Here is a 19,606-nt window from a genome sequence, read left to right on the forward strand (position 1 = left end):
ATTTTCTTGTGGAAATCAATTTATGCAAAAACCTTTGAAATCTTCAGCAGAAAGGGAATATAAAAGCACATTTGAAAGTTGTGTTATATTCATAAATGTAAATGCAAATCTGGTAGCACTGACAACAAAATCATTAGGATGATTCAGTAAATTTAATTGGAAAAAAAAATTAGTCATGATTTCTCTAAATTCATACAGGAGACATATCAAGAGTCAAATATCTTCACAGCAGTGAGTTCAGTGTTTTACCCTGCCTTTATATGGTTACCATGTTTTTAATCTTGCAATGTTTCTTCCAATATTTATGCCATTCTGGCTTATTTGGCTCAGGCATAAATGAACTTTCTTTGTACATGTAAATGTACAAACAGAAATGGTCATACTTCAAGGCCAGCTTTCACATAGGTTGTATCAGATTTATTATTCCCAAAAGGAAATACCGAATCTCTTTCACAGTCAGCAGTTAGAGGCAAATAGGTTTAGAAACCCAAGAACACATTGTGATGCAAGCTATGTTCTTTCTGTGGTAGCTACCAGTTGCGTAACATCTGCACTACATACAAAGCTGGTTGTTTATTATGTGGGTTTAATACATTTTGCAACTAATGTAATCAGATGAGCTGATGAGCATCAGATGAACTAAAAGAAAAAAAAATAGATGAATCTACAGAGAATTTTGAGTAGGTAGCATACAGGTCTTTTTCATCCTTTATAGAAATATTACACAACCTCTAAGCAAAAGTTCCAAATTACTGTTTAGAACGTATTGTATTTGAAGCTAAGGCTATTACATAATCCCGCTGTCTAAATATATCATAACCCAATTCTAATTCATATAACTACTTTGAATAACCTTTATGGATAATAAAACTAGTTTACTGAAAGAATCTCAAAGCCAAGAAACTGCATAGCCAAAAAAACCCACTGGTCCTATGCATGCAGAAAATACAGAAAACATTTATGATTATCTTAATGCTACTGGGATTTATCATAATGTATGGGCAGATTTTCTTAACAGGTAAGATTAGTGTGGGGGATAATTTCACTAACTGCAGGTTCTTCTTTTATTCCTACATCTGGGATTCCCACAATATCATGTACAGAGAGGCCAGAGGAAAAGGACCACCAACAAGAAGCAGACTGCCGCCTTAGCAACCACTGAAAATACCTCCCTGAAGCACCCAGAAAGCATTCTTCTATTAATGGTATAAAATAGGTAGCTAATTTTCCTGTGAAAGTGACCTATTGCTCAAGACAGGTTGCAGTATAAAATATTTCTCCATTTTCAGCATTTGTTTGCTACTTTATGTCCCCTCTGTGTTTTCCTCCTCTTTAAAAAAGCGGTAAATTAGCTACAATAAGTTTGTGACAAACAGGCTAAACCGAGCAATATCAGGTATAATTAAGCCTCCCATACAAGCAGAGTCAGCTTTACTCATACAATTGGAATTTAAAAAAAAAATAAAATTAAATGAGTTCCAAGAGAACAAAACCCTGATGTGTGTCTGACAAATAAATGCCATGCCATGAATAAACACTGGCAAAGATCTAAGGAACCTCTACTACACTACTCACTGTATCAAGATATATAATCATTAAAGCTACAGAACAGTAAGTACTAAAAGTACTTCTTACATACTCATTCTTTTAAATGTTTCTTTTGAAAAGAAATGCAGGTCCAAATGAGTTATGCCCACCCACGAGGAAAAAAAAAAAAAAAAAAAGGCAAGAGCAATAACAGTGCCTCAATTCACAGAGATGAGAATAATTGGAGCCCAGTTCAATCTGTGAAGTAAACAGAAGCAGGATGAAGGCTTTTCAATTTACACCTACAGCCTACAAATTAGTAAGCAGTCTGGTAGGATGAGCTTGCCAGAGATTGCATAATAGCCCTACCCACAGTGACAATGCAGGGAATGGAGAACAAAATGGTAGCTCCAAACCAGCAGGGAATTTCCCTTTCTAATTACTGAGTACTATGAAAAGCAATTTCAAGAGCCAAACACTAGCTTTTGTTCAAATGGATCAGGATTTTCTTTGCTAGTCTCAATTTAATTTCATGTGAAAATTAATTTTAATATGCTTCTGGTTTAATAATCAAAAGTAACTATAAAAAAACCCCACAAAATATTGTCCAGCAAATATTGCTTGGGAATTTATTTGGTAAAATAAAAAAGAAAATTATAGAAAGTTCAACAGGTTACCAGTAATAATGGCTTCTTGAAATGTCTTGCCTATATAGGCATTCATTATATACTCACTTGTCTACATGAACTGAAATCAAAATCACCTAAACCAGAAAATTCTGCTTTTGCAGCATATGTAGGGTACATTCATATCGTACCCCTTATATAGCCATAAGAAAAATATAGTGGAACACATGATTTTCAGTTTTTCTCAGCTGAAAAGGGGCACAAAACAAAGCAGAAGGGAAGATGGTTGGAGATAAAGTCAAAACAAAATGCCACCCACCTCTGAGAAATGTAATTATTCACTTTTCTGTCCCCTTTCAATGATTGTTGGTACATAGATTCCCACTGTGGGTGATTCCCAGTAATAGGTCCTTCCACAAGCCCAAGTACTTGGAATAGGAGTCAAGAATAATTTCAGAAAACAAAACTGCATAACTATCCTAGCAATTTCGAAATATATCCTTGAATTTGTAGTGCTTGATTAGTAAGTCATGCTCCTGTAAGTCAGTCCTATAAGTAAGTAGCAGTCCTCATGCTATCTAGGATGGAAACATCCATACCGTGGCTTGAGAAATAACCTGACTCAGACATGGTCCATGGTGAGACCATATCTACTTACGGCTGTTCTCTGGTGTCTCCCTGCTAGAGACACACAAAAATGAGAGGCTGAGGAAAGGTCCTGGGCTCAGCCAACATAGAAGGCAAGAGCTCTCATATTAAGGAAGGTCTCAGAACTAAAGGAGTAAATAAGGGAAGGAGGGAGGCAGAGATAATCTTATCTCATGCTTAAAGTGAAAGCCAGATCTCCTAGCTTTGTCTCCTGATTAATATGACAGTCCTGCACAGGTACCGGGGCAATTCTGTCAGAGAAAAATTTAGCAGACAAAAGATCATCCATAAAAGCATGACTCTTACAGCAATGATGACCACAGTCAGGAAATCCACATAGACCAAGATGTAGGGGGCAGGCTGGGGTCAGTGTGCATGGTTAACAGAACAGGCAGAGGAGAACAGACAAGACTGAATAGAAGTCTTACTGGTGGGACTTCTCACTGGGACAGTGCCTCAGGAAGCCTTTGAAAAAGTATAGTTATATAGTGGATGAGCACTGAGAACCCTCTCTGATAGGACTTTACATTAATGGAAGCAGACAGCATTCAGGTGATCATTAAGCAGAGGCTGAGGTGGATAGCAACCAGTTGGAGAAAATCAAGATGTGAGGTGACAGACCAGGAGAAATTCCGATGACTGAACTTGGTCCCTATGCCTGAAGAGATCCTTCCATATAAGTATTTTCAGTTTGTGATATCCTTATAATCCCAGACTTCACAGAACACGGATGAACAAAACCACTTTATATTGAAGAGATCCAGCATCATGCTGGATGAGACAAGTTCCTGGAGTTCTGTAAGAGCAGGTATGAGGAAAAGCAACATTATATGGCCTTTTGGTATGGGACTCCAAATAGTCTCAACAGGGTAGGGGGAAAGAAGACTTCTTAAAGCTACATCCTAGCCGAACCTTGCAGTTTTCAGAGAAAATAGACCAAAGAAAATTCAAGCATCCTAATCAGAAACCTGTCTGCAAAGTTGAGAAAAGACTAGCATTGAAGCGAAACATCTGATCTGTTCAGGATGAGAAGTGTATTTTTCAGTTGTATGAGTCCTTGCATATCATTCTGAGGACGTCATTATGGATTTCCATTATTTTCACTGCATGAAGTGAAATGACTAAAATCTATGAAGGTATATTAGGATAAAGCACCAAAAGGCACCAGAATCAAAAGATGTGGTCATTTCCCTGAACAGGTCTTGCATCATTCTGATGTAGAATAAATACACTGTGATCAGATGACTAATGATCCTGGGTTGTTAGGTCATGAGAAAGAGCTATCACGGCAAAGAGAATAATCAATTACAACTGTTGAGGACAGCAATGGAAGTTGAAACATTATCCCTTTGCAAACACTGAGAGGTCCCTGTCATCATTAGAAAGAGAACAGTTGTAAAGGAGGACGACTGTCACGGCGGACTGCATCTAAGTCTGAGAAGGGTGCACATGCAGTCTAGAATAATGAAAGCTAAATATATTGTCACTTTGGTAATGCAAAATTGTCTTCTCAAGACAACTGGCATAGCAAGCAGTACTTTTAGTCTGGTAGCAATTTATTCAGCAATGAGCTGTGATGAGAACTGACTTCCCTCGCTTGACTATAAAGCCTGAAGGAAGGATTTTCCCTACAACAGTCATTCATGAATGAGTCAGGCAGGTAAATTCCTGAATTTAGAAGAGCCATTCTGAAGACCTCTCTGAAGACATTGGAGGGAGGAAAAAAAAAAAAAAAAAAGAATGAAAGATGACCATTTAAATTTAATTGGGAGACTTCCTACTGGCATATGTGTACCTTCATCAAAAGTCCAGAAGACCGAGGGCAGAATTTTCTTAAAGTAGTAGAAATGTCCATATAGCCCAGAGAAACTGTCAAGTTTCTCAGCCTTTAACATCACCTTCCCCCACACCTTCCCCTTTCCTTCCCCCCACTCCAAATAACTTCAAGGGAAAAGAAAGCACATCATGAGAAAAGATTTTCAAGTACAGACATAATTCTGTGCTTCTGTAGTCTATCCATTGTAGTCTGGTAGCTGGCAGTGCTCATTTGGAGAGAAGTTTAAAAGCCCTGTGTCATTATGGGGGTAGCATGGTTGTCCAGATCCACAGCTATCATAGTTAGGATTACAGGCAGTGATAGCTGAAGAGGTCCGTGTCAGTAGGGAATACCTGATAAAAGCTTTGTAACCTGATATAAAGTGGAAGTGCAAAGAACAGACACTTGCTCTAAGGTCCCACTGATTGTAACTGACACACTGAAGGTTTTCTGATGCTGCAGAATGGCAAGTAACCACATCAGAGGTAATTCTTGAGGCATTAAAGAAGGATAATATGAGCTAATGAGATAGAAGTGCCGATCTTTCTCAGCAGAGAAGCAAAGAATCTACGGTAATTGATGAGTGCCTTAGATGAAGCTGGTAAGTAACGAGGAGACAGAAAGTGAAACCTAGGAAGGAAAGCCTGATGGCAATATTATGAATGAAGAGAGAGATGCTGAATAGGTGTTTCAATGAACGCAGAGCCTACATACATCTAGTTATAGCCCATGATAGTTACCCTATGGTAACCGTAAAGCATCTGGCTGTTGCCAGAAGGTTAAGTGTCTTTCCTAAAATTTCTGGCAAAGGTGAGTTGCCATCTGAAGAAAGACTATATAACACTGGAATAACAATGAGTTAGGTAGATTAACTGAGCTGGAGAAAAGGTGTATTTGAAATACGTTCCTTTAGAGTCACTAAGGTGGATATGTCCTCTTAAACACTGCCCAGGGGAAGAACATACAGCTTCTGTTGATCAACAAAAGAGAGTTAGTGGGATCTGCACTCCCAGAACCAGACTTTGGCTCTGAATGAAATAATTGCAAATGCAAAACTGGCCTTGAATCTGGAAGCAAGACGTGAACAGAGAATTCTCAGAAGGCATCAAATAGTCCCAAGTCCCAAAAGGGTCGCAAGAGGACTCCCAGTGCTGATGTGTCTGAAGAGTCACCAGAGTCTCCAAGGCAGAAAGGGACAGTGCTTACAGTGTCACTTCCTCTCTTTACTTCTTCCCATGTAGTGGAGCTGATTTGTTAAGTGTCAGTGCCAAATTCTAGGAAACAGTTCTCTAATAGTCCTCTTCAGGAGCCTCTTAGAACCAGAAAGTCTTTCAGTTTCATGCTAATCCAAGGAATAAACCAGTAGATTTCTTTTTTAACGGACATTTAATTAGGCAATTCTAGTATTTTACCATGATGTGGTCTGGTACTGCAAAGGTAGGCTGGATGCACTGGCAGACTGCAAGGCAGGGCAGACATTAGACTTGAGATAACCTGACTCTGATAAGCCTTGAATCTGTAAAGGAGTCTGGAGTTTTAGCTAACATATCTCAAGAGGCATGCTTCCTGGGTTTGGGGTCATTTTTTTTGGTTTGAGGTTTAGCTTTTTGGTTCTTTTGTTTGGTTGCTTTTTTTGTTTTGGGGGGTTTGTTGTGTGTTTTTTTTTAAAGTAGAACTTGAATATTTGTTTAGGTATAACCCCTTCCAAAAAACATAAGCTCTTACTGTGACACAATCATCATTTCAAGTCATTCTCAAGAAAGAGCACTTCCCCAGCAGGCAAAAAGAAAAAACTAGATATAAAGAGAATAAATAAGATTAGATTAAAACAAATAAAGAGGACTAAAAACGACATGGCCAGAAGCTAGACGATCTGTTCTACAGTGAAGCAGAGACACAGGAAAAAGGGCAAATAAGTAAATAAAATTTAAAAAAAAAAAAAAAAAAGCAGGAGAGAAACTAAAGCCACATAAAATAAAAAAGAATTCAAAGTTTTAAAAGTGATGGTAGTGACATACCAAGAAAACTCTAACAAAAGGTACTCCGGCATATTTAAAATTAAACTGGCCGAGAGGAAGTCAGGCTTACACAGTCAGTTTCCCATCAGCATGAGCATGCCCTAGCAAAAAGCAGCTGGGGGGAAGGGGTCACAAAGGCACATATAGGCAAGATTTTCGATATGAAATCAATGGTTATGAAGTTGTTCAGATTGATTCAAACGCCCATGTAAAAAAGTTTGTACACGTCACGCTACAGGCTGAGTGTAATTGTACTGGACCATGTATGTACTCGAGAGTGGGTAGCATTGTATGTGTTGGCATCTGTTCATAACTCCAATTATCAAAATACATTACTAGAAATACAAATCCAGGCAAGTCTTCAAAACCTCCAAGACTGGAGACTGCACAGTCTTCTTTGGGCAATCTCTGCCACTGCCTGACTGTCCTCGTAGAGAAAGTTCTTCCTTTCATCTGGTCTTATCCTACCTTGTTTCAGCTTTTACCTATTGACTCATCCTCCCAGCACCCATGGTGGAAGAGTCTGGGCTACATAAATCCCAGGGGGCTTTTACAGAAAGCCTCTTAGCTTTATCCCTATTACACGATAAACCAGGAAGCTACACGAAAACTCAGAGAGTTGAGATAAGCAAGTTGTCAACAGAAGTAAAGGCTAAGAAACCGAAACCCATTTTTGTTCAGTAGTGAAGTATGGTACACTGCAAGCAAGTACAATTTCATATTTATTTCGTCTTCGTAAATGCATGTTAGCTAGTACTTCAAAGATCCACTATAATAAAATACAAAACAAAACAGTACTCAGAAATTTCTTATATTTTCTGCTTTTGGCTGTGGAATTTTACGGTTGCAATAATTAATTCTAAAAGACATGGCAACTCTGTGTACAATGAGCTGAGGGAGTTCCCAAGGTATAACAAGCCAACATTTAGCATATGCAAAAAAGTGGGAAATGTTAGAATATAAAAACATTTGCCTCGTTCATAACACAAGCCCAATCGAGAAAAAAAGACAAAATAAATGTAAAGGAAGGGTACAAAAATCCCTGACAAGGTCGGAATCTAGTTTATTTTCTCTACAGCCTCATCAATAGGAAATAATCACTATCACAAAGCTGTTACTCTTCTGCAGGTTCCTGGTGCTCATCACTCTTATTTTAAATTATTACCTTTTCCTGTCTGAAGCAAGACATAACTATCTCCTGAGACAATTTTTAACCAAATCCTTGCCAATAAGTAGTTCAAGTTAAGGTTTCTCCAGGGTACCGGAGATTTTTGTATTTAATCTCATTCAAAGCGTTCACATTTTCCAATCAATGCTAGAACTGACTGTGGCAGATATCTTAAAATTAAAAAAAAAAAAAGGTAACATTTAATCCCCGAGTATCATCATATGGAAGTCAGAGAGTTCTAGGAAAATGTGTGAAAGTTTTCAAAGGCAATCAATTCCACCCTACAAGAAAGGTGAACTTGAGCTTGTTTTACCATTATAAAATTTATTATTTTTTTCTGTCTAGAATAATACATGCAATGATTCTTATAAAAAGAAATTCAGGAATAATCTTGCAAATACAAAAGACCCTGAGACTTAAATTTTATAGACTCAGAACTCATCTCTACCTTCTCATCCTCCAAGTCATATACCAGACATATTCTGATCCTTTCATATTTAACATACTCCTGTAATTTTAGCATTGGATCATTAATGACTGTGTACAGCTATTTCACATTGATTTGTCTTCTGCTGATATTAGAACTGCTGATCAACATTTCAGAAAGAGAACTTTCATTTAGGGGTTTGGATGCAACTGCATTCCCCCCACCACCACCACCCTTTTCGGGGTATAACATCTGTTTCTCTTTGAAACCAACATAGGCAGCTTTGTATTATTTTTTGTTTGATAAATATAGAATAGGTATATAATGTGATGGCTGCATAATTAATAGGTTTAAAACCACAAGTAAATAGTGTCCATCCTTTCCCCTCCCATCGTATATCACTTGAAGATTATGTTTCCTGCTTGTAATGACTCAGTTTCCTTCATGAAAACCATAAAGAATTTTTAAAATTTGAAATTTTAATTAGGTCATTCGCTAGTATGACAAAGCTTTGCTAAGAAACCTAAACTACATTTTTTCACTATGAACTGGAAATTTATCCCCCCTGATTTGCAAACCACTGGTGATCAAACATTTCACATCAAAACAGTAAAAATGCACATGCCTATTTCCACATGCTTATAAGCAGTAAGATGAAAGACTCTTTTTCAGGGATAAGATGCTGGTAAAGGGAATGTAGAGAATACAAAAATCAGCAAAATACTTGCAAGTTCTGAACACTTGTTAAACAAAGCTACGTCATTTCATACATCTCGGAATAAGCCATTTACTAAGTATTCTGTTGTGTTTATATTGGGATTCAAGCTTAAAAAAAATATTAGTTGAGTGCAACAGCAAGATTACATAAGTATAGCTTAATTTTTAATAGAAAAAGCTTAATAATTGCAGTAATTATTTTTTAAAAAACATAAACAAACTTTGCTTATAAATACAAGAACTAATAAATCAAGATTACATAAGTATAGCTTAATTTTTAATAGAAAAAGCTTAATAATTGCAGTAATTATTTTTTAAAAAAAAACATAAACAAACTTTGCTTATAAATACAAGAACTAATAAATCATGAGACATGGCTAAAAGCCTTTTAAGACTGCTTCTTTCAAAATGCAGTATATCAAGTGTTTAAAAAGATGCAAGATTCCTATAAAATCCTGGAATACAGCAATTGAGGAACTGCTTTTCTACAAGCTTGTAAAATACCTTTTAATCTTAAAGCTTTGGTGGGCACATCAGCCAGCTAAACAGCATCAAAAGAAACGGTCACCAGTCAGCATGTCTTCAAAAACAAAGGTAATGTTTGCATCTATTGTTTCAGGGTAAACCTAGAGAAGGAGAACTTAGAATAAAAGAGCACTTACCTTACTTATCTCACTACTTCTCCAAATTTTCTTTAAATGTTTTCTTCTGCACACGTATCTAGCTTTTATAAATGCCATACTTTCAATGAAACCACTCTTGCTACCACCGTGCCTGCTTATGTTCTTACATTTTCTTTGCACTGGTGGTTCACCGAATTCAGTGACCCAAACTAAGAATTTCTTGGTTCACTCTAGAGCAATGAAAGTCAAAAGGATACCTCCAGGAACACTGCCATGGTGAATGCATTTAACCCTAAACTATCACAAAAACAGCAGACGTAAGAATCTAACAACTGATGATACATGAGAAAAGCAGGTCACTTTTGCACACAATATTTTATATTGACTGTTAAATTATCCAGTATGTATTTATAAAGTCCACAAATAGCACCAGCTTTTGGAGGAATGGTGAGCACTTTGAAGGATAAGATCGTAGTTCAGAACTTTCTTGTTAAATTGAAGATACATTCAAGATGAAATTCAGTAAGACAAATACAAACTCTCCACTTTGAAGGAATAAACAGAAGATGAGGAATCACAACGTAGGCAGCAGTACGTGCAGAAAAGCATTTAGGACTTTACCATGGACCTCCTGTACAATACTTAGACATTCCTGCGATAAAGGCAAGTTGCATACAGTTCAAGGATTCTGCATGAAGGCAAGGGAAGCAATTATGATACTCCAAAGGAATGTTGTATCTGAATTCTATATTGTTTTATGCTGAGGGTCCAGATTGACTATTGCACACAATTCTGGGTAATATAAATAAGACTGGACTCTCAACCTGATTGCAGAAATGGCAAAACTGGAAAAAAAATGCCCTACAATGAAAATTTTAGTAAGAAACAGGGAGAGAGAGTGTGGGGTTGGAGAGAGAATAAGGGAAGGTCCAGAATAACTGTCTCGTAACATATCAAGAAAATTCTTCATAATCTGATAAGACAGGAATTTAACCACCATTAGTGAAGACTCAGTTTAGACAATAGTAAAAACTCTAGAGTCTTCCTTAAATTTTCTATAAAATATATTGAAGTGTTTGAACAGGCCACTTGGAGAGGTGAATTTTTTGTTGTTGTTGGATACTTCTTCAGAACAGATTCAGAAAACATCTACCAAGAATTTTCTTGGAATAATTATTCTTCCTCGGAGAACAAGGAAGATAGATGAGATGATGTTCAGCACCAAATTTCTATTATTCTACATTATTTACCAGACTAAATCTACTACACTGCATACATATGTTGATTAAAATGGCCTGTATAGATACTGTTCTATAGTCAATCAGTGCTTGATTTTTGCCCTCGAGTATAATTTGCCGACTGTTGCTAAACATTACCAAAGAGAAAGATCAGCACGACAACAGTTGGGAATGCCTTGTGTAAAGAGACCAATAGGACATAATATCCAAAGCGCCACACTGTGCCCCTAAGTTGTACAATTACCACTGGCATAAGTAAGAGCTGTACTATTATATCCCCAAACTTCTATGACTGAATTTGGCATCTTTAATTCCCCAACCGTATTTAATTTAGCTTTTAACATATGTTTGCGCATTTGTGGGACACAATGGGATTTGTTTATTTGAAAGCCAAATTGCACCCTGGGTGTGCTACAAGGACAAAGAGAAAGAGGTTTGGCTGCATTAAATAAACAAATGACGGTAAAATTCAGATTTTAAAGTCTCGGTTTTCTCGGAGGAAAACAGGTTTAGAATGGTGGAGTCCAAAATACACGTCTTTAAAGGTATCTAACTGCCCACCCCACCCCCACCCCCCCCAAAAAAAAAAAAAAGGAAAAGAAAAAACAACCAAAAACCTGCTCCACCAAGAATTTTAACGGCTGTGCTATTTATAGGATCAAGACCCCGCAGCTTAATAATTGATGAAGTTTGACCACACCTATTGACTTGCAGAGTCAGACAAGAGTAAATGAGCCATGAGGAGATTGTAAAAGGCACAGCAAAGTCCCTGCAGGGTGAACTCATGGCAGCCACTTACTGCACATTCATCCTTTGCGATGGGCTGCAGCACCCAACCTGCTGCAGCAGCGTGACCGCGACTACTGAAAACCAAGTTTTTCCAGCCTGAGTGTAACATGTCTGTCACTGAAATGTTAGTCCTTATTTACCACCTTGCTGGTCTAGCACAAGTCCCTCCACGTTACTTTCAGGCATTACACCTGTTGATCAGTTCAACGCTCAATGGCCGTACAAAACAGAAACCGCAGCCCCAGTGGATTCCTGACCTGAGTACAGAGTCTGGATTCAGGTTTTCCCCATGAAAAACAGTACAAGCCATACTTCATGATTTGAAAGTGGCACTCACAGGCTTGAAAATATGGTGTTTTACAGTCTCTGAGGCCCACGGGGAAAGCATATGTCTTATTTGGTCAGCTTTCATTTCTTTCTATACTGGCTATACTGCAAAGTCTTGCTAATACAAATGAAGCACTTTGCTTCACGCAGGGCATACATGTGCTTCATTTTGACTGTTTTTTGAACAGTAAATATGTCTTCTCATGGAGGCAGAGGCTTATGCCAGTAGTCCAGAAGTAGCATTTAGTCTCTTGCCACTATTAAGGAATTTTCACTGAGTTCTGTTCCACTAGGTAGTTCATTGAATAACATACTCTCCACCTGAGCACAGGAAACACGTAACTGCGAGTGGCATGCCAGTTACTATACACACAGTTTTTTCTTACTCTGCACAGCTCTTTAGACACCATTAGGATCTTCACATTATAACAAACACAGTGCAAACTCTGGAACTAAATATCTTTTTTCCTCCTCTAGCTGCTACCACCTAGCCATGATACAAGAGACACCAGTATTTATTGCAGTAAGCATTTGTTGGATACTAAATAAGAATCTTAAATCTGTCTCAACGCAAGCAGAACTGGCAGGAACTATCTGAATGAACTTCAGTTACTGTGCTAATGTAGGATGAGCACAGTGGATTCTTTTTGTGCCACAGAAATACAAATTCACTTCTGCATAAAATTTGAAACTCTCACCTACCAATTAGAATACTGATTTCAGATTGTTTAATTATTAGCTTTATTGTATGGATTGCAATCTTCCCTCCACTGAGACCCATTGGGCTTTTTGGATCTATATGGAATTTCCATTTGCATCCCACTCTCCACTTACGTCAAAATTCCTCTGTACTTCAGCAAAGCTTAGTGAGTTTCTCACTATAAGTTAGACATACATTTGGCCATAAAGGCAAAACTCAGGCCAAGTCTTTCCCATTAGCCACAGCTACAGAGACATTAACAACTAAAATAGAGAAATGAATGGTGACATTTTTTTTTTTTAATAGATGAAGCACTGCCATTTCTAATTCTTAACAGTACCTGATGCTTATTCTTAAAATAATGCTAGCTTATTCTTAAAAAAACCCCAAACTGTCCCTAGTAAACAGACTTCTCCTGAATAATATTAGGAAATGGTTTAATTTTACGGAAGATGGAGTTACTCCAGTATCAAATAAGTTCTCACTTATTCTAGATTTTCTTACAAAATGTATGAAAACCAGAAACAGGCCTCTAGGCAAACTCAATATGAAAATAGTACTGAGTTTGCACATCATATTTGCTATATACAAAAACCAGAAGATGCTTCAGGAAGAGATGCTACGATTAAGTTGATTCCTGTCTCCTTGTAGTTTTGTAGTTTATCAAAATTAGAACTTTTGAGTATTTCCTTTGAAAATACAGAAATGCTTCTTTGAGGCAAGTGAAATCTTCTATCTATAAATTGTTACTTAAATTAGTATCAATATTATTACCCATCCTGTAAAGTATAATCATTCAACAATTTCTAATTTTGGAAAGTCAAACAATACCTCACCTGAGAGTACAACAAACAACAGACCTACATAATTTCTACCTATTTTTATAAATATGAAATTTATTCTCGATTTCCAGAACTCCTTTCATGCAATGTGATCTTGAAATAGCTGGAAATACTGTTTTGTGAATCATCATCTGATCCTTTTAATAATGATAAACAACATTTCATACCACTGAATGTGTTCATTAAGTGAAGCACTACTGAGCATCAATAAAACTGCAGAATCTAATTTATGACTGATAAAACAGTCATTACAGCTGTGGCAAACACACTTCTCAGAGGCATAATCTACATCTGAATGGACAAAAATATCTAGGTAAAGAAATACAAAAAGCAAAATGTGAATGAAACAATTTTCATATTCACTTTGGATAAGAAATTCAGGTGTCTTGGGCTCCAGTTCTAATAACTGACCGTGGTGTTTAAGAGTGCGGGATGGCAAGAAGGAGTCAGGGTACAAAAGCCTTGAAGAGGTTGCATGGAATATAAAATATGCTATGGTGTTCTCATGTCAGCAACCACAAATATTTATGCTTACTTAAGCACAGTCTGCATTCTGCTGTGCATCTCTCTTTGAGCCAAGCATACACTAAGGAAGACTCCTAGAGGTACAGGTCAGGGAAAGTTCTCTCACCTGAAAAGTTCCTGCATGGTCTTCTTCTTTGTCACCTTCTTTTCCTTCCTTGAGAGCGATCAATGTGAATCCTCGAAAGTAAGCAGGAGTTGCAGCAGAAAGTGTCACTGAGATATAATAAAAAGAGAAATAATGAAAGCATAATATTAATTGTGGAATCAGCCACTTTCATATCATTGCACAGTTCAACTTGAAAGATGTGTTTTTAAATCGGTATTAACAAAAACTAAAGCACTAACAACATGGAGCAGAGCCAGCATGAATGCAAAAATGTTCAGTTCAACTTTCCACGTAAACTGAAAAACACTGTCATGATATGAAATACCTCCACTATTTTTTTTTCCCCCACATGCACAGACCCTTTATTTGTTTTAAAAGTAGATTGCTAATCTGCTTAGATCTACAGAAGGGTTATTTTCTTGTTGTTGGTTGGGGGCAGGGACACACACGTTTGGGGTTTTTTTGTATTGTTTTGCTGTTTTGTTTTTTTTTAAAATGTAAGGAAACATCTCCTGAATATTTGGCTTCAGCTTTTGTCCCGCTCTGAGCACAGATAAGGATCTATGCATTTCAGTACACAGAAAGTTTATTTAACTGTAAAACAAGATGACCACATTGAGCATAGCTGAGCTGGAGCAGACAACACAGAACCCCAGCTGATGTAGATGGTCACTCTACAACTATCCTTCCTCTCCCTTAACCTCAGAGTAGAACAGTAGACAAAGTTAAACTCATGACTGAAGCTGACTTAGGGCTGGGGGTCAGTCTCTTCTCCCAAGTAACACATGATAGGACAAGAGGAAACAGCCTCAAGTTGTGCCAGGGGAGGTTTAGATTGAGTATTAGGAAAAATTTCTTCACGGAAAGGGTTATCAAACATTGGAACTTGCTGCCCAGGGAAGTGGGTAAGTCACCATTTCTGCAGATATTTAAAAGACAGGTAGACATGGTGCTTCGCAATATGATTTTACTGGTGGTTTTGGCAGTGTTAGGTTAATGGTTGGATTCAATGATCTTAAAGGTCACTTTCAACCTAGACAATTCTATGATTCTATGACCTCCAGAGATCATGCTGCCAACTCTGATTACCAAAGCACCCAACACATCAGCAAAACACCCTTCTTGACACACCAGTCCTGACCAGGAAGGAGTCATTGGATCCAACAGCAGAGAACAAATAACATAATTCTGACTAATCTCATTTTACCATGCTCAGCATCAGAACTATATCCCTCATTTTCTGCTAGTGCAAGATAGCTTTGCATGATTTTTCTGTTTACCACCATCAGTACCTAAGCATCAGCCAACACCTGAGTTACGTCAACTGTGGCTCTTTTGAACACTATCAGAAAGATGGAATGAGGCAGAGCTTTGAGGCAGGACTTTTAGGGGAGTTTTAAAATTACTGAACCCTTTTCAACAACTTATAGGAATCTTTTTCTGAAACAGAGGTAAATTTTAGGGAAAAATTCTTTTTGACTTAAAGGAAGAGACAGAAAACTGGAATACTAATAATTTAAGGAGCTTTTACTTTAAGCATAATGCAGACAGCATTGCTTGTAGTACACTATTGTCACACTCTCAAACCCTGACTGGCACAATAGGAACTGAAGACCACCCAGAGTTTCTGTGAGCAAACTGCAACTACCAATGCTGCATCATAGAAGGGTATTCACAGGAGACTCCTTCTCACACAAATAGACCGTGAGGGACTGAAACACTTTGCTAAAAAATGACAGATTGCCCTTCAAAATATGGATTTCAAAAAACATCCAGAGTTCATTTGGAACACATGGAGAGCTCTTTGATCTAGAAATTCAATAATAGAAAAATATAAAATAGGATATTTGGAGATTTCTAGTATACAGCTGTATACAGTCTGAAACCCATGGTATTTGTACAAATACATCATTTTTTATGTGCAAAAAGGTAGATTGGAGAGATACACAAAAGGTTAAAAATTGAAATGGAAGTGCTGTGTTTAGACCTGTACACCTGTAAACACCTGTGCAAATATAGAGCAGTGAAGGGCATAATAGCAAGTCCCTCAACTCTTGAGATTTTCAGCACAATTTTCATTCCATAGAACCTTATTAAATCTCACCATTTTGGGGGAGAAAAAAACCTTCACATTTTATATGCAGGACCTGAGTAGCAGCATAATAGCATTAATTTCTGATTACATTTCTAAGTATTGCTCCAATTCATTAATCCATTATCTGCCCAATAATTAGTATTATTAGCCCAATTCTGCAAACTTCTGCAGCTCTATCTATATGAAAATCCACAGCCAGCCTCTCAGTGCAGTAACTGAGAGCAGTACACTGCTGAACTCAACAAGGACGAATGCATTACACTGGCATGAAGACTCGTTCTTGGAAACTAATTGCCATAAAGGTCTTTTGCATGCAACAAATCTTTCCATATATTATACGTAACTCAAAAGTCTGAATCACTATGAGTAAAAAGGTTACACCAGAAACGCTTAAATACTTATGCAAGCAGACACAGAATCCAGCTGTGAATTGACTCAACAGTTTCCATAATTTTCCTCACAAATTTACACAGCAAACCAAACAGTTTTCAAAATTCTAAACAAAACACCTACCTATAAAATTGAGGACATCTGAAATGCTACAAAAGCCATCAGGAAAAAAAAAGAAAAAAAAAAAAAAGGAAGGTAATTCCAAAGCCTGACTCATACTTTTTGAATGCCTGGGGTTAGCAATGCTCATGCTGTGGTTGCACAGTCATTTTAACCCAGAATAAATCCGTGCTTCCTCCAACATGAGAGATCCTGCCCTCCCCCACCCTGCACTGCTCGTACAGCAGCCACATCCAGGCAGCTGTGCTGCCAGCTGAACCAGGGAACACATCCAGCCGAACAGTCAAACAAACCAAAATACTCCAACCCAAGAGTTCAGCTGGGTCCAGTCCCCGAGTGGCTGTTCTGTGCTGCCCCGGGAGCTCTTCTGCTAGTGGTGGGGACACCCGGACACAAGTGAGGGGCTGGGAGAGTGGTGATCCATAGGAGCAGAGTGGGATTTTCATGTCCATGCAACCACAGCTCAAGAATACCAAGATGAAAAACGTGCGTTGGTCACCCCTGACTGAGCTAGGCCAGAAGAAATGCTAACACCTTAGCTGAAAAAATTTCCGCCAGTTCTCTGAACTACCCAGCGAGCTCAGATAACATGGCAATGCAAGGCTTTATGTGACACACTCCTGAAAACAGAGCCCTGTTCTGGTGATGGGTCTGTAGTCACTGTCTGAGGACGGACTGTTTCAGCACAGAAGGCAGCGGTTTGCAGTGCACAGGCAGCAGTGGGAAGCTGTCAGGCTACATCTGGTTTTCACAAGAGATAGCAGCTCCTCATTGCATAAGAGTTGAGAGTTTTCCTTCTTGGGATAAACTCTGCCATTTTAAAGAACAGCTGAGTATTGCTCACGCTGCGTTCCCATTAATTAACATTCACTGAACAATATGAACTTCCTGCAAAAATCAGTTAGATCTCAGTGCATGTTCAAAGTTAAGGATTTTATTTTAAAAGGAAGATTACATATCAGCAGTTACTTTTGTCTGTTTCCATCCCCTCTGGCAAATCTCTAATTGCCTTACAAGTTGCACTTTGGCACACACCTTCAACACACTCCTCTTTCCCCAGTGTTCCCAGCTAAAGGTGGGGTGATCAAAGCAATTGCTCCTTTGGTTTCAGGCAGGAAATCTGACTTTCCACATCCTACGCTATAGCACATCCTGTGTTGTACGTTGCACAAGTAGCAACAAATACACTTTAAATATCTTGTTTTATCCGTAATTTGTGAAACATAAGAATTGCTAAAGTATTTAGCGTGAAGGTTTATTTATAAAGTATTTAAAAAGTATTAAAAAACCCTCACTAAAATATTTAGAGTGAGGGTTTATTTATAAAGTATTAAAAAAGTGTGTGCATGTTGGAGGGATGAAATAAATGGCAAGAAAGATTCAACATTCCTCAGAATTCTTCAAACTAATGCAATGGAGTGTGTAATGTTACCTGAGCTTGTCCTTGAAAACCGAGAAGGTGAACAGACATCTAAGGACTATACTAGTTAAATCCTAATTTTCTTCATCAGAATAACAATCTCAGAAAATCATGGAGGAAACTATGTACATTGCATGTTAGCTCGTGAAATGGACATACTACTGCCTTTTTGTTTTAGAAGCAATTTCATTTTTAGTTTTAATAGAATGAAACACCCAAATTTTTCATGGGAATCTCACACAATCATTAATCTAACTCTACAGGTCAATAAAGCTAGGACTGAGTACTTTCAAGGATCATTAGCCCGTAACATCATCTAAACTTAAGGCTCATTTGTGCCCTTTGAATGCAATAGGAACTTTGACCTTCAGTGGAAGCAAGAGCAGCTACATCAGGGTCCGAGTTAACCAGCAGGTAGGAGAGGACCTCAACCCCAGGATGGTGTGCCACAGACCTGCTACTACAGGAAGACCTGACCACTACATGCATTTGGCTGCCTGCTTCACAAGGGGAAAGGCAAAACATCGCAGCCTGAAACACCAGGCAGATGAAAGCCACTTGCAGGCTACGGCATCAAGAGTCCCAAATAAGATGTTAGGAATCGGTCATGTCGCCTCCCATGAGGAACACCACGAAGCCCATAGCTGTTTTTGCTTTGTTAGACATTAGAGAGGAAAGAAGGATGGTTCTGCTACTATCTCATTTTTAATTGCCTGAGACAGAAGAAAGTGTCTTTATTTACTGTTGCCAGTGTTTGCAGACCAGAGGAGATGCATAGAGGTTATTCAAAGAGGTCATTCAAAGAGGCTATTCAGTGCTCAGGGCCATTTTTCTCTATCACAGCTCCAGAAAGGTGGAAAACCAAGGCTTCAGTTCCACCCAGCATTTCCCCTCAGGACACGCAGATCCTGGTTGATCTAAAGATAACTGCAGGAAAGCCATGAAAATTTTCCCAAAGACAAATGGCAGCTGTGAACCACAGTCTTCTGATTCCCACCCTCAAGACTGCTGTGATGTTCCCTCCAGTCATTGCAGCTTGAGGGTCTTACATGGGTCTCATGCGAACCAATGATCAAGAGAGTTTCAAACATAAATGGATACATCTATACTGTCAATTTGGTGGAATATGGCACTTGTATGTACAGTTAATTCCTGTGTTAGCCACCTTGCACAAATACTAGTTTATTCTAGGAGACCGCTAGGGAATGTGCCAAGGATCCAGACTGCATTAAATCAAACAGGGGCCATGGAAACAGGCACATTTGGCTCCAACGCAACGGAGGTTGTGCAAATCTTCTGCAGTTGTACATTCAGTAATTTACATATAAAAAACCCCACAGACCTGCCATAATCCTGCATTTTTTTACCATTAGTTGGATTTTCTAAACTTTGTATAAAACAGTAATAAAACTCCAGATGTACTGCAGAATTTCCTTTGAAAATGAGCTCTTGACACTTTCTGTAATGCTGTTAGTTTTAACTAT

The 19,606-nt window shown here is 38.2% G+C and overlaps 1 protein-coding gene across 1 annotated transcript in view; it reads right to left on the minus strand.

The window, feature by feature from the left end:
• SPON1 (spondin 1) overlaps positions 1-19,606 on the minus strand; it is a 188,115-nt gene that overhangs the window by 166,599 nt on the left and 1,910 nt on the right. The window contains exon 2 of the mRNA XM_074149656.1: positions 14,098-14,204. Within this exon, the coding sequence (XP_074005757.1) occupies positions 14,098-14,204 (107 nt within the window). The remainder of the gene's footprint in view (positions 1-14,097; positions 14,205-19,606) is intronic.

This window comes from Numenius arquata, chromosome 6, assembly GCF_964106895.1.
Source record: "Numenius arquata chromosome 6, bNumArq3.hap1.1, whole genome shotgun sequence".
In the NCBI taxonomy this organism is placed as follows: domain Eukaryota; kingdom Metazoa; phylum Chordata; class Aves; order Charadriiformes; family Scolopacidae; genus Numenius; species Numenius arquata.